This window comes from Mauremys reevesii, linkage group 5 (genome assembly GCF_016161935.1).
Source record: "Mauremys reevesii isolate NIE-2019 linkage group 5, ASM1616193v1, whole genome shotgun sequence".
Taxonomy (NCBI): Eukaryota; Metazoa; Chordata; order Testudines; family Geoemydidae; genus Mauremys; species Mauremys reevesii.
Genome location: NC_052627.1, coordinates 40,785,777 through 40,802,377, shown reverse-complemented (window position 1 = coordinate 40,802,377; position 16,601 = coordinate 40,785,777). Strand labels below are relative to the sequence as shown.

Below are 16,601 nucleotides of genomic sequence, written 5' to 3'. Positions count from 1 at the left end.
AAGAGTAAAATATAACCTTCATATACTAATACGTTTAGTTATTACTTATCAGTATTCTCTACCTTATTGCCACATTCAACTTACTGTGTAGGAAACTACTCGTATTTATGACCTTTTCTGTTTCTTTCCTGGTTCTCTCTTCCTTCCACATCCTCCTCTCTCACTTTCACTTGTCTTTGTATTCCCCTCACTGTCTGTATTTCCTCCTCTGCAGCAGCCCATGAACTCTAGTGGCTTCCCTTTCATATGGGCTAAAATGATCAGCAGTGAAATGCTGATGCTGAAGTATCTTCATTGGCTGTAGAGTTAACACTTCAACCAGATTAACTGGAAATGGGGGGAACTTCACAGCTCTGATTCATTATTTCAGGCTGTCTGAAGACCTCAGTGCATCAGTTACTTTTGGTTCTTATTTGGAAGGTTAACTTTGCTACTACTCTTTCAGTTAAAAAAAGCTTGAATGTCATGTGGACCATACAAATATTTCAAGATGATTGGATGTGGCTGGGTATTTGACATTGCTGGTGTAAACTAGTGTAGCCTTCCCGATATATACCCTTAAACTTTCAGAGTCGCTAGCAGGTGTTGGTTAGATCAGCTCGGATTCCATTTTTCCCACTAAGATTCCCTTACATCTTACTGATATGCAGCCTGCTCCACCTAATACATTACTTTAGATTTGGCCTTCAGTTTTATAATACACATGAGGTAACAGACAGAGGGTTTGCCTGGTGCCTTAGTGGGAGTCACTAGTATTGCTTCAAATACAGTTCACAATCATTCCAAACACACAGGCACAGATCCTCAAAGGTATTTAAGCACCTGAAATCAATGAGTTAGATGCTTAAATATCTTTGAGAGTCTGGGCTAAAATGTCTTCATCCTCAATGATAAGGATGGCACATATATAAGATCCAGAGACTATCTTGTGAGTCTGTATAAGTATACATGGTACTATGATTTGCACAGGTTTGATAAGAGAAGAGTATAACAGCTCTATTAAGCTCACACTGTGTCAGAGGCTTTTCTTTGGTGATTAAAAGCTCCTCTGAGATGTATGATCTTATCTAGATTGAAGGTACCTTCTAATGGGCATTGTTTAGATGGATTTTCACGAGTTGTGAAGATTCCAATTCTCTAAATACCTGCAGGTTTTAGGACCATAATGTACGTACATGTAATATGCTGGGGTACCCTTAGGGGATGAGGTGGAATGTTTAGACTGTCCCTTACCCATTTTCCACTTACACACACAGAGAGGGTGCCCTGTCCGTGCTAGCGGCTCAGAAACTAAGGATCTCTCCCTATAGGGTACTCACATGGGAGAGACTAACGAGGATGACCACAACTCTCCTACACCTCCCTTCAGCAAAGAGCGTCGGCTAGTCTCTGGGAGACGGCGCCGCTTACTCTGATTGCATCCAGTGAGATGATCAGACTGTCAGTAGCCCACATGGAAAGGAAAGGGGAGGGAAGATGGGTTCACACACTCCTAGACCCAGGCAGCTTCTTCGCCGGACTATGCCAGGCTGAGTCAGCCCACTGTGGGTCGGATCTCCTAAAGATCCACTAGTTACCGGGCTTGCGTTAGAGTAGTCCTGATCACGAGCTTTCGCTTCACAGGGTACTCTGGGCGTCTTCTGGTAACAGTCACTCACACTGGTGTACACACACACACACACACACCAAGGCCTCTTTTTTTTTTTTTTCTTCTTTACCTCTTTTTTTTTTTTTTTTTTTTTTAAACCACGATGCATCTTTACCTGGTCCGGACCAATACCATGAGGCGGTATGACAACCCCTCTTGAGGCGGTAAAAACCCCTCAGCACCGGTGCATTCTAATGCATTTACCTGTGCATTACCTTATGCATTTACCTATGCATTACCTTGTTGGCCAACTCAGCAGTTCCCAATACTGCTATAAACTAACCTTGTTGGGGCCTTTCCCCAATAACACTCTGCATCTGATCTTGCTGCACAGTCAATAAGTTCAGATGGCATGAGCCCAACAGAGACAGACGTCCTCACGGACAGTCCTCCGATACCCCAATAGAGATTTCAAAAGGTCTCATACCTCTCATGTGGCGCCATGGGTTCAAGGGGAATGATCCGTAGTAGCCGTCTGTGGGTCCGTGGGCGTTGCCATCCCGGACGAGCCCCCAAATTGTCGGAGAAAATATCAGTTCTCGCTTTTTCGTTTGGGTGCAGCAAAATCAAATACTTTATTATTTCTCCAGTAATTACAATGGAGGGAGAGAGTGCCATAGGACACAGGGTCGCCCCAGTCCCGGACAGGTCTCTCAACTGGTAAACAATTACAGCAAGCCTTTATACTTTTGTTACAGACAATAACTAGCAATAATACAGACAATAAAGAGCAACAACTTCATTTTGTTTATACATAAGCCATTCTGCTATCTTGTTTTCTCACTCCTAGAAGACACCAGGCTGCATATTTGGTTATCAGTTATAAGGTCGTAATAACTTTTTACACAGTTCTTTCCCTCTGCCTCACACTATCCTTGCTTCTATAAGTCTCACGTCATTAGGGTTACAACTGGGCTAACTCTTGCTAACTGACTGACATGCATTAAGATCCCCTTCAAATCCTTATTAAGTCTTTCCCTGCTTCCACAGTCTTCTCTAGCTCTGGGCTTCTATGGGTATTGCTGCTGCCATTAGCCGAACTTGCAGCTTCAGAACAAACATTAAGAGAATATAATTTATTTTAGTGACTAAAATAGTCACATTAAATCTGTGCCTTGCTGCAGGTTTTCTATTTGAAGAGGGAGTGTGTGGCAAAATGTGAGTAAATTTCTTGTCCTGCTTGAGTTTTGTGGTGTTGCACACCTCACACCATCATGGTCCCACAGCAAAAGATCAGCTACACAAAGTCATGCTTCTACACCATGGGTTAGATCTTCCACTCTCTAGTTTACAAACATACATGCAACTAATTTATATTGCAAAGGCTCTTGAAAATGAACCACATACTCAACAGCAGAATTCTCTGTGAATGCTTGCACAAGTGAATTCTCAATTGGGCTGGGAATTAAGGAAAACTAGAGGAAAAAAGAACTGCCAGTAAGACACTCAGGTGCTTTTACATGACACTCTCTGTGTTGGTCCATTAGTCTGTTTCAGAATGATCGTTTGCACTGGGTGCTAAACTCCAACTGGGAGCAAAGGAGGTTTTAGCTGGCCTCAGCCTCATTTGTTATGGATGAGCTACCCTAGATAATTGGCTAGGGATTAGATAGCTTGGTTGAGTTGTCAGAACCAGCTGGGGCAGAGTTGGGTGATTTCCATAAAGGTTTGGGAGAGCTCACTTGGGAGGTTGTCTCCTGTAATGAGCCCTAAGGAAGAGGGCAGCAGGAGAGGCAGTGCTGGCTCCTGGCCAGACCCAGGAAAAGGCCAAACCTCAGGCAGACGGCCTAGAGGTAGACTGGGAATAAGGATCCACAGTGGGGATAGGATTCTGGGGAAGAAGCCCTAAGGGTCAGTGATTTGGGTAGGAGTTGGGCCTCCAGGGAGAAAGTGGCTAGAGAACTCACGCACTGGATGTGGGAGACCAAGTTCAAATCACCACCGCCTGATGTCGAGCCAGGGTTTGAACGCAGATCTCCAGTGAGTACCCTAACACTGGACTAAGGGATATTCTGGGGTGAGGGGGGGGGTCTCAATTACTCCCATTGAAGCTGTTCCACTTTGCATAACTACTTAAACAGTTATTGGCCCAGCGAAAGTGAGTGACTCTAAAGCACAATGGGATGCAGGCTCCAGTCCCTTCTCCAATTCTTATAGAAGTACTAAGAGTGAGGACTTGAATCCAGGCCTCCCATATCCTGGTGAGTGCTCTAACCATTGGGCTATTGGATATATCAGCTGCAGTACTACCATTACCTTGCAAGAAACAGCTGACCTGGCTTAAACTTCTAACTCCAGCACAAGATTTCAGGCTGTGAATCCCCAGGCAGAGATGTGAACCTAATTCCCAGGGAGGAATGGTAAGGCCCTGCTCCTCATCTTACCTAAAGTAGGAAATAAGAAATGTGAACTCCCTGCTCAGCATATTGGCTTTTTTGGATCCCATTCATAGGACTTGTCTACATGGAGAGTTAGTAAATGGCAAGCCATGGTGTAAATCTATAGCACATAGCTGGCATTTAACTATGTGCTGCATGTACTCTGCTACCATGCGCCAAAAGTTTTGTGTAGTGTGCTTTGATGTACTTTCATTTTCCGAGATGCTGTGTATACCTTGAATGACTTAATCTACAAATGATTATCTGGTTTCTTAGTTCAAGAACAATTGCATACTCAAAGATAAGCTCACAATTACACTTGGACCTTGAGCTGCCTTTCTTCTTATTAAAAATCTGTCCTTGAAGCATTTGTTCTGAAAGGTGAAACAAAGCCAGCAGAGGCTATCATCTAACTAAAATTCTTGATGTGTCTCTGGTGACATCATGTGGCATATTTGAGTGGTGGTTTTGTTTGTTTGTTTGTTTTTTTGGTAGGAACAGTTCTGTCGCAAATAAAAATGAGTTGTAGAAGAAACCTACTCGGTGGTTTATTTGAGCAGCAGTATATTTTAGCCAACTCAGTCTTCTAAATTAGCAAAGTTTATTTCATAGAGGAAATGCTAAAATATACCTTAGCATGTTGTCAAATCTTCTTCTGGGGTTTAGACTTTTCAGACTTGATCTCACTTTAAGAAGAAACAGTTTGAGTTACTAGAAGTGAGGAATAAAATATGTTGTTTGAGGTGCTTTTTAGTATCCATTGAATAAAAACAGGATTGAAAGATGACCTAGCACTTCTTCATAATGACTTCAATGGAAAAAAGGCTTTCAGATTTTGTGTACACTGTCAGGTTCTTTCAGCAAAACTTGTAGAATGATCACTTTAGGAGACAATCTCCAGATTCAGGATTCAGATTTAATTGACAAATGCAAAATAATATCAAATGAGCTAAACACATTCTCTTAAAACAAAACACCTTACATTTTCTATTGCAGTAAAAAGGTCTATTGCCTTGCACATTATGCTCCAGTAATACTGGACAATATGCCATCTCAATCTATTTGAGCGTCGGTTTGTCACTGATATATCTGCGGTTTTGACCAACATGTGAGATATCCCCTTGCACTCAACATAAAACCTCTCTTGACAGTTTACCACTGAGAATATTGAAGGGGCAATGAATAATTGGATTTCTTCCGCTCAGTCTTTAGGGTATAGAGCTGGTCTTATTTTTTTTCCTAGTGTTTTCCCCATTGAAAATGGCCTTGTTCTTAAATAGAAAATCTTGAAGGGGAAAACCCCCTCAATTTTATATTGTTTACAGTGGCTTTGTAAACATGTTGGTCCCAGGAGACCTGAAGAAGAGCTCCACGTAGCTTGAAATCTTCTCTTCTCAACAGAAGTTAGTCCAAAAAAGATATAAAATGAGAGACTGGGTAGGTGAGGTAACATTTGTGATATTTAAAATATATATATATTAATTAAATTTGGGGTATTTTGACTTCTTTTTTTTTTTAAAGCTTCCCTTCCTTCTCCCACTTTTTTCAGCCTTTTTTGAAAATCATTTTCCCCCAGTGTGACTGGTGGCTTAAGAAAAGGAAAAGTAGGAGGGAAGGAGGTGAAAGGGGGTGGGGAGACTAAAACATGATCAGTGAGACTTGTTTTCATCCAGCAGAGTTAAAACAACTTTTTACCTAGCTCTTTTTAAAGGCTTGCCTTACATCCTTTAGATACCTTAATCTGTATCAAATCTGTTCTCCATATTTCCTAAATGGTACTTTCTGCTTTTAGTCAATGCTACAAAAAAGTTACTGAAGTGAAATACCTAGTTTATTGTATCAAAGTTATGGGTACAAGCTGTAGAAAATGAATTCTGACTTAGAACTAAGCTTGGCCAAAGTGCAGGCCCATTAATGGCATATATGGTGAAGTGTATGTGCTGTATACTCTTACAAAACAGAAAAAATATTTTAGTATGAATCACTTTCAATATAAAAACACTGAGTCAGACAGTTTACTAAATGAATAAACTTGAGAGTTTGGTTTCAGTGGACATGACTTCCAAATTTCAGTTCCCTTTTCTTCACTCACATTAACAACCTCACTTTTGTGCTTTGATCATGAAAATAAAAATTAGCTTAATACCACATTATCCCCAACTAAAACTCATTGGCCAGATTCTCCACTGGTGCAACTATACCTTGCTCCACTGACTGCAATGGAGTTGGACTGGTTTACATAACACAGCATCTGGTCCACTGTTCGTACCAGAACTAACATATTGACCTAATTCATTCTTGGCATGGATGAATTTGACCCATTGTGTGTCTTTTTAAAAAAACCAAACCAAACCCATTCTCTTAGTTAATAAAGGCTGGCTAACTTCAAAATAAACTTGTTTTCCTGATGTACTTTTGAAGAACCCCTAATGCAGTGGTCCCCATGTTTACCACCTCGCACTCCACCCCTCCCACCCCCATCCCCGCCGCCAGCTGTGGCTGGGAGAGGGGATGCAGCTCTGGGCAGGGGGGATGTGGACAGGGGTAAGGGCGCCCTGGGTGCAGGGCTAGGAGCTGGGGCCCCGAGTGGAGCTGGGTGGTGCTCCCTCCCTGACCCCTGTGGGGGCTGGCCTAGGCCCCAGCCATGTGCTCCCCACCCCCCAATATTCAGCATGCTCCACAGTTTGGGGACCTCTGCCTTAATGTTTTCTTTAACATAATTATGGAAATCACTGCCTGAAAAACATCTATCTCAACCTTTTTTGAGACTTGAAGTCCTAGTCCTTCTAGTTACTCAGCCGTTATCTCCTAAACACAGGAATAATACCTTTTGGCCACTACTTCAAATGACTCGATCTTATCCTTTGCTATTTTTGTTGTGTAAAGAGCAGTGAGTTTTTTCTAACACCATTAAAGTTATAACTTCTCTGCCCTGAGTCACTTGACAGATCGCTAATTTTCCAGAAGTAAATGAGACAGGTTTGTGTAGGACCAAAATAATACTGGTTCTAAAAGCTTGGGTGTCTCTCCAACAGAAGTTGGTCTAATAAAATATATTAACTCACCCACCTTGTCTCTGTAGACTTCATAATCAGAATGTAAGAGGTATGCTAGAAATACTCATAGATTTAGTTTATAAAACTGACTTCAGCATTGCTTATGTTCAGTAACAGATAACATACAGTAAGAGCTTAGTATGTAAATAGTAAACTTAATAAATAAAAAGCTCAGAAATTCAAACAACTTTTTCCTTTGTGTCCTTTCTGATGTGATCAATGGGCTGAAAAACTTATTGTAAGCTCAACTGTAAAAAGTACGTAAAAATGCAAAAAGATGTCACAATAACCTATAAAATCAAATGTTGATAGGGGAAAAGGTATGAAAGTGAGACAGGCTAAATTAGTCTAAACAAAAAGGCCTGCAGATATAACTCAAGGACTGTTACGATCATGGTTTGTATAATAAGAAAACGTGGGTCCAAAAATTGATGGACAAAAATGAGGGGATGGGATATTCTACCTCTCACTCCCCTGTTTTTTTTAAAGGCGGGGTGGGCAGATAAAGGCTCCTGAAGTGAGCTTCACCATCATGGCTGCCATGCCCATCATCTCTTGGGACCATGGATCTTCTTCATTCTGATCCTAAGAGAAACTAATACAACAGTCCTCAAAGGTGTCAGGTACTCTGAGATGAGCAGGCAAAAGGTAGGGGAAATGGTCCTGTCTGTCATCCCATCCCCACCTGGCTCATGGAGCTGATTGGCTACAGGTAAGGTAACAATATGTCCCATCTTGATGTTCAGTGCAGTATCAACCCCTCCCTGTGCTCATGGACGGTCTAGCAGTAGCTGTGCTTCCAGAAGCACAATCCCCACCAAAGCTATGTGGCTTTACATTGCTCACTATTTGTGACACTGCCTAAATGGTATCAACTAAGTCATAATCATTTGGATAAGTCAGGTACAATGAGGCACCCGTGTACCTGTAACAGTAGATTCAGGATGTAGCAACCTGGAATTTGGAGGAGGTACTGTCGAAGAAAAACTCAGTTCTCACTTTTTGTTTGGATGCAGCAAAATCAAATACTTTATTATTTCTCCAGTAATTACCATGGAGGGAGAGAGTGCCATAGGACACACAGGGTCTGGACAGGTCTCTCAAAAAAAAAAAAAATCACAGCCAGCTTTTTTTTTTTTTTTTAACAATAATAATAATAATACAGACAAAAAAAAACAAACAATTTTTTTTTTTTTACATATTTTTCCCTCCTATCTCACTAGAAAAAAAAGAGAACTGCACATGGCACAAGGGTAATATAATTCACACACACATCACACTTACTCTCTTATCTTTCTTTCCTCACCACACCAGGGTCAACCTAAACTAACTAACACTAACTAACTAACATTCATTAAGATCTCTTCAAAACCTTGTTAATTATTTACTGGCTTCCACAGTACCAAGAAGTCAGTCTGTGTGCACATGGATGGAATGCCAGCTGCAGTTGCAGCATCTCAGTAAATAGTTTTTAATAAAGAGCCAGTTTATTTTAAGGAACATGGAACCCTCATGTTATTGCTCAGCCCATGGTATATGAACCATGGTGGCAGCAATCATTTTAGTGAGGCCCACAGCAAGAGAAGAGAGTATGATCAACAGGCAAAGCAGCTCCTAGAAGCCAAGCAAACACACAGCATGGAGGGACTCAGACTACCAAGAATGCTGGATTTCCAGATGAAAAACCTTGCACCAGCAGGGAAGCAAGAATTAAGTCTGTATACATATCTGTCCATGGGGGATAAAGATGTGAAAATGAAAGTAATGTTTTTTTGGTTTTTTTTTTACTATCATATGGGGGTGGGGGGAGATGAGTGAGACACTGTTGCCTGGAGTAATAAAGGTATTTGAGTATTGTGATCCCAGGCAGAATGAGATTATAGACAGATATGTTACTTCATCCAAATCCAGAATCAGAAGAGGGAATAGATACTAAGTTACAGAGCTGAGAACTGACATCCCCATATAACGTTGGAGACATTAAAGGTGGGATTGTTTGTGCACCATGTAATTCCAGTTCACAGGAGAGACTGTTAGAAACAAAACTACCCCTAGAGAGATGCTGCCAAATAGCCAGGGCAGCTCAACTGTCTTGAAGAAAGGATCAAAATAACAGCCACTAGTGCAGAACAAGCACAGAGGCTCAAACTAATTAATTTACATTTGAAATATCTTCATGTATTACTACTGCTCTAAAGTCAGCTGCTCACCGCTGGATACCCCATCCCTAGCACTCAACAGCGAACTATCCAAATGATTTCATTCTGCCAACCCAACAGAAGAGGAGCGGCAGGCTGACTTACTGTTACCCGTGATCTCACCCTCCCATCTCTCTACAATGAGCTATTTATGGGGGAAGTAGAAGGCAGAAGAGAGGGAAGGGAGAGAAGAGAGTGGGAGGTGAACTCCGTCTTGCTGAATCTATTGATTTCCCCCCGGTACAACTAGTAAGTCCTAAACATCACTAATTTTCTTTACTAGTCTATATCTAAATCTCAAACCTAAAATGCTAGTACTACACCTTCTATAATATGTTTCATGTGAGGCTCTCAAAGGACTTTGGGAATAGAAATAAATATAATATCATTGTGCAGTCTCATCCACCTTGTACTGAGGTACAGAAAGTTCACACAACACTTGTCCAAGGTGGCAAGTGGCAGAATAAGGAACTGATCTTAAAACTCCCAGTTCTGTGCTCTGACCACTAGAGTGCTTCCTAGCTGTAATACAAAATAACTTTTTGCACTTGTTCAGATATTTCCTGACACAAAACTCTTTAGAAACATCACCCAGCTGTTTGTTGGAAGCAAAAAGTAGTTACCTAATTACTAATATACTTACAGAAGCTCACTCTTAAACCATAAGGAGTCCCACATTGACACAGCCTACAGCTGAAGCTTCCCACATAGATCGTAACCTCCCTCCCACCCTCACGGTACGTGGGAGTGCATCTTTACTAGAAACAGTAATTACAAAAATGACCTTCATACTTACTGAAATTTGTGGATGGTGTCACTGACTCATGGATTTGAGCCCAAATATTGGGTAATGGCTAGGTTCTTTAGTATGACCTTCTCTACCACATTATGTAACGGCTGCAATGAAAGCCATTTTCATGTCAGAACATCTTTTGTGAAATACTTGCCTGGCTAATCTAGGATTTCTTCTATGCCAGAACCTAGGGTGTTACAAAGACTGCAGAGAATCCCTGCCCTAGCTCTCTCCTGGCAAAGGCAGCCACAGCTCGGTTTAGTTAGGCATTAGAATAATGACCAGCTTTATGGGGTCGCTTCTGGTTTTAGAATAGCAGAGTTTATATCTATTTGAAATAGAAGTTGCCACCTATGTTCTATAAAGATTTTGCCTCCACAAAGACTATTAAGGATATTTTCTAGCCTTTTTTATTAGCTGTGAATGCTTTACTTTTATTGTTCATCTGTGTTGTACTTAAATAGGAAATCCCCTTCTCTAACCCACTTGTGATGAGTCAGTGATGCCACTCAGTTTGAACTAAAGTTTGAACTACCTCCTAAATTGCAATAATTGCTGAATATAATCCTGTTTCTTTGCTTTGGGTGTATTCCACAACCAGAAAGACTTTTGCATTTGTTGGGTAAGTAAACAGTGTTCTAACTAGATTTGTATATTAAATCTGGGATGTTGATTATTGCCTTAAGGAGTTAACTTTCTAGCTTTATAGGGGTTCAAATAACAATTGGGATTAAAGTATTACTCTGAATGTATGTAGCACTTAAATATAAATTTCTGTACAAACATGAATTTTTATGCATTCCTAGTAATAGTCATCATTGTAAGCCCAACAAAAGGCACAGCTTCTCTTGCATTTAAAAGCCAAATATTTTTTAAATAATTAATATTGGCATGGAGCAACATGCATATTTTCAGTCTCTCCCCACATTTATCTTGTCCATAAATATGCCTATCATCACCTCTGCAGTACTGCTCCTATAAGACACCACCTCTTCTGAGAGCCTCATGCAGCATTTTTCCTTCACCTTGATTGCTAATTGCGACTCCCTTCCCTATAAACTCCCAAATTCACCCTCTCCAGCATGTGCAGAAAATCAGTGCCTGCTAGAGCTGGTCAGGAATTTTTTTGACTAAATGCTTTTTGACTAAATACTAATTCATCAAAGCCAAAACTTTTTGCAGAACTTGTATCTGTTTCAACTAACCTTTTGTTGGGAATCTCAGTTGCAGGATGGGGGGGGGGGGGAGAAGAAAGAAACTCCCATCCCAGAATAATCAATATCGCAGGGGTTAGGACACTTACAAGGCATGTGGGATATCTAAATTCAAGGCCTCGCCCTGCCTGATTTGGAGCAGGGTTTAAATCTTAGTCTCCTTCATTCGAAGCTAGTCTCTTAACCACCAGGCTACTGGCTATTCTGGGGTGCCTCTGGCCCAATGTGTCCTAAACCAGCAGGCTACAGAGTCAGTCCTAGACTCTCTCTTTGGCCCAATTAATATTTAATTAGTATATAAATTGGAAGAGCTCCAAGAGGCCAGAGTGAGAGACCCCCACCGCAGGTCAGTGTGCTAGGAACTCTCTGACAAGGAACTCTCTGGCTCTCAATGTATGTTTTGCATTGGAACCAGATGTTGAAAACTTGAAGTTTTTCACTAAATGGAAAATCCATTTTTGAAGGGCTGTAGTTCAAGTCTTCTCTCACACATGGAGAAGTATAAACACTTCACTGCTACCATTAAAGAGCTCCATTTGCTCCCCATGGATTTCAAGATTTTTCCCTTCTCATTTGCAAAATTCTCCATGGACCTGCTTGTGACTCTCATCCTCATTTCCTCCATTCATCTAGCACCAGCTTCATTTTGTATCATCTGCAAACTTTGTCCACCTCCCTGTTTACACCTTTTTTCTAGACCATTTAGGAATATGTTGAACAGTGCTGGTCCCAATATAGATCTGTGGGGGACGCAGCTACTCATAGGCGCCGATTTCCCCTCTGCCTGGAGGGTGCTCAGCCCCCGCCCCTGGGCCCACCCCTGCCCTGCCCTGCCCTCGCCCCATCCCCATTCCCCAAGTCTCCACCACTGCCCTGCCTCTTCTCCACCTCCTTCCCCGGAGCATGCTGCATCCTCGCTCTTCCCCCTTCCTCCTGGAAAGGCCTCAGTGCTGACAAATAGCTGTTAGGCAGCAGAGGGCGGGAAGCGCTGGGAGGGAGGGGGAGGAGCGGGAATGTGATGTGGGGTGGGGAGAAGGAAGCAAGGAGGGAAGAGCTTGGCTGCTGGTGGGTGCGAAGCACCCGCTAATTTTTCCCTGTTGGTGCTCCAGCCCCGGAGCACCCACGGAATAGGCACCTATGCTGCTACTTACTTCTCTCTTGTGAAAACTGAAAGTTTATTCCAGCCCTTTGTTTCCTATCTTTTAACCAGTTACTGATTCATAAGAGAATGTACCCTCGTATCCCATGACTGCTTACTTTGCTTAAGAGCCTTTGGTGAGAGATCTTGTCAAAAGCTTTCTGAAAGTCCAAAATACACTATATGCAGTGGGTCACCCTTATCCACCTGTTTTAGACCCCCTCAAGGAATTCTAATAGATTAGTGAGGCATTATTTCCCTTTACAAAAGTTGTGTTGACTCTTCCCCAGCAAATCATGTTCATCTGTGTCTGATCAGTCTGTTTTATTATAGCTTCAACCAATATGCCTGGTGCTGAAGTTAGGCAAACTGCCCTGTAATTGCCAGGATTGCCTCTGGAGCCTTTTTTTTTTTTAAATATAAATCAGCATTAGTCATCTAATACAGAGACTGATTTAAGCAATAGTTTACATACCACCGTTAGTAGTTGTGCAACTTAATATTTGAGTTCCTTCGGAACTCTTGGGTAACTTTTGTCTTGGTGATTTATTACTGTTTAATTTATCAATTTGTTTTAAAACCTCCTCTGACACATCAATCTGGGACAGTTCCTGAGATTTGTAAACGGAAAAGAATGGCTTAGTGTAGGAATCTCTATCACATTTTCCTCACTGATTGTTTGGCAGGGTTTCTGTTTCTGATGTACTAACAAAGCTAACAGCATATTATTAATTATTATTATTATTAATTATTTTGCCTTTTGTTAGTTGCTCTTCAAATTCTTTTTTAGCCAGCATAATTATACCTTTACACTTGACTGCCCAGAGTTTGTTCTTTTCTATTTTCCTCAGTAGGATTTGACTTCCAATGTCTAAAATATGCTTTTTTTTGTTTCAAACTGACTTTTACTCTGTTTAGCCATAATATAATTTTTTTGGTCCTCTTACTGTTGTTTTGTTTATATTTGGGGTATATATTTAATTTGAGTTTCTATTATGGTGTTTTCAAAAGGTTTCCATGCGGCTTGCAGGTAGGTCACTCTTGTGACTGTTCCTTTTCATTTCCATTTAACTAGCTTCCTCTCTTTTGTGTAGTTCCCCTTTTTGAAGTTAAATGCTACTATGGTGGGATTCTTTGTGCTTTTTCCTCAAGGATGTTAAATTTAATGACAGTATGGTCGCTATTACCAAGCAGTTCAGCTATATTCACCTCTTGGACCAGATTCTGTAAAGCCATTTAAGACAGATCAAGAATTGCCTCTCTCCTTGTGTGTTTCAGGACTAGCTGCACCAGAAGCAGTCATTTGAAATTATTTTACATTTACTCTGTAAGGTATATTGGGGTGCAATGTACATAAAATACCCTGTAGGAAAGCAAGTTGTATCTGCATTCTTGTTCTTGTTGAGTTGTGGCAGTGGGAACCAGTGGGGCTCAAGCAGCTGGAGTCTACTCAGGTAGGATCCTGGGATTTAGAACACACCAAAGTTAGGGCCTGAGTTTAAAAAGAATCCCCCTACTGATTTTACAAGCATATTGCTGCAAAGGAAGTTGTCACTAAAAGCCACAGAGTAGTACAACTTCCCATACTCTTTTTGACTAATCCTTTTTTCTAAAAGAGCTTTTTTTTAAAAATCCGTGACTGCACAGGGGATTTCCTATATATAATTTATTTTTTTTTCTTAAGGAGTCTATTATGAGCCATTGAATTCAATGGGAGTTTTGCTTCTAAAGACTCTTTGCACTGATAAACACCATCAATATTGGTTATAAACATGAGGATACTAAAGACAACAGGCAGTGTAGCAAGGAGTTCGCTTGTCCTCGCAACAAATCAGCCAGAGACCTCTTATGAGGGCAATGACCAGTGCCTTTTATTTAGTGTCAGCTCCCACCACCTTCTATTGACAGACTGCTGCAAACTAGCAACCTGAGGGACATCTAGCGTCTCCAACCAGCAGGGATGCACAGGCCTTGACTCTTCCTGCTCCTGCCTGCCAGCCCTATATAGCCCCCTTGCTAATAAGGCCTGCAGGTGCTTCGCTTCTGCCAGTTAGGCTTGGCACTCTCAACCAGCTCCAATGAATGCTTCTTAATTGGAGCTGGGCTAATAGGGGCCTGGCTCAGGACCTGCTGGCCAGCCCCCTGTTAGAGGCAGTATTATACCAATGCTGCTATATGGCGCAGCATCTGCATTTGTTTATTTGTTAAAGAACCCACTTAATATTTTAAAAACAATTCTAAGGGCATCAGCCTGTATGTAGAATGACCCAGTAACAAGCTAATTTGAAATGCTGTGGCTCACTTATTAAGAGAGGCTTCACCCAGGCTGCTCATGACCCTGATATTCTGTAACCTATACTTGCTGCTTATCAGCTACTAGGAGCATTCAAGGACTTGGTCTGGATTTACTATATAAAGCCTAAAGGGTACAGGATATGGCTGTGTAAGGGTATTGGGCCAGATTTTCAAAGGTATTTAAGCAGATAGGCACCTATTGGGATTTTCAAATCAATGGACTTGCGAGCCAAACCTGCTAAGGCTCTTTTGAAAATTCCACTACCTGCCTTATCTGCATTGTTGGGTGCCTGAATATCTTTGAAAATCTGGCCCTGAGTGTCATAGGGTTTTTTTGTTTGTTTGTTTTTTTTTAATGTGACACTTAGGTACTCTTCAAAATGTTACCATTTATCCTGGAGTGAGGTCTGTGTGGAGACCCACTGAAGTCCCCCTGGACTTTTGATAAGAGGTGAATTGATGTTGGCTAAATAAATTAAATCCTATTTGTTGGTAATTGGTGAGTGAGGGACCAGCCTACCTGAGTCAGGCCCCTGTAAGGGAGAATGAGCCAAACCAGGCTCCCCTGAAAGTAATTAAATCCCTAGGGGCTAGCTGGCAGCTAATGAGCCTGATAAAGCATTATCGGGAGGGGGGGAAAGTGGTGCCCTAGAGAAAGGAAGCTGCTAAGGAGAGGAGCTTCCAGGAACTCTCAACAGAGCAAGGAACCTGGAAAGTGTGCTCCTGTGGGGAGGAGCTCCTAGAGATGGCAGCAGGACAGAAGCCTGGGGAGCGGCAGCTGACTGGAGGAGGTGGCTGAAGGAAATAAAGTCTGGGCAAGTCTACACTACAGCGCTATATTCATGCAGCTGCACCACTGTAGTGCGTCTGGTGAAGACACGCTATGCTGATGGGAGAGTGCTCTCCTGTCAGCATAATTACTCCACCTTGGCAGGAAGGGTAAGGAATGTCAGTAGGAGAGTGTCTCCCACGACATAGCGGCAGTGTGGAGAATGTGAAACTTGTCACTCATGAGGAGTGTTTTTTTTCACACCCTGGAGCAATGTAAGTTAATTGACTTAACTGATAGTGTAGACCTGGGAAGAAGGGCTGAGGTCTCTGATTCTAGGAGACAGAGAAGCTTTAGCAACAGCCAGAGGCTGGAGCAGAGAGAAGGAAGAGACTTTATTTTTGAATTATTTTATTTTGGACTCAAAGTAGACCCTTTGCAGGGGACTTTTGTCACATTCCTTTTGGACTGTGTGGAACAGGCTTGGTAAGCTGCTCAGTTGACCAGTCAAAGAATATGAATTGACTGCCTACTATTTGACCACAGTCAAATATTGTCAACTATTCCAGCAAGAAGATCCCGATGTAGGTGGTGGCCTACCTTTATTATTGCATCATGGTGCCAGCCGTTAGAAAGCTTACATAAATGGCTTGATCATTTACTTTACTACATGCTAATGTAGGGAAAATTGTAGTCTAATAGCAACTTGTGCTGCTTGAACAAACCATATACGTATATCTGTATTTGCATGCTGGGCCCCCAGTGTACATGGTGGTTTACAAAGCATGTAAAACAAGTTAAGACATGGTCTCTGCCCCAAGGAATTTACAATGTAAACTGACTAAATAGCTGTATGTTTGTTAGTCGGCTCTCTCCCTCCTTCCTGATAGGAAGGGTTCAGACATTAAACCTCTTCCTTCAACCCCTAGTACTTTAATAAAAGTCCACTGTTTTGCTGGTCTCATAACAGAGACTTACCAAAATCTGGCTGTACTCCCGTGATCATGAAGAAGCATGCTTGTAAAAGACTACTCCTGTTCAGTCTCCATTTCAAACACTGACGACACTCAGATGGTTTGCTTGCAGCTTGGTGGTCAGAAGAGTTAAATGCT

The 16,601-nt window shown here is 41.7% G+C and overlaps 1 protein-coding gene across 4 annotated transcripts in view; it reads left to right on the top strand.

The window, feature by feature from the left end:
- Positions 1-16,601, top strand: part of TNIP3 (TNFAIP3 interacting protein 3) — a 125,382-nt gene that overhangs the window by 13,112 nt on the left and 95,669 nt on the right. The window contains exon 1 of one of the 4 annotated variants that reach the window (XM_039541890.1): positions 3,345-3,628. The exons of 1 other annotated variant lie outside the window; for it this stretch is intronic. In XM_039541890.1, the coding sequence (XP_039397824.1) occupies positions 3,563-3,628 (66 nt within the window). In that variant the 5' untranslated portion in view covers positions 3,345-3,562. Of the gene's footprint in view, positions 1-3,344; positions 3,629-3,964; positions 4,009-10,575; positions 10,696-16,601 lie in introns of those variants that run through there. 2 more of the 4 variants (XM_039541891.1, XM_039541893.1) reach the window with 2 other exon arrangements.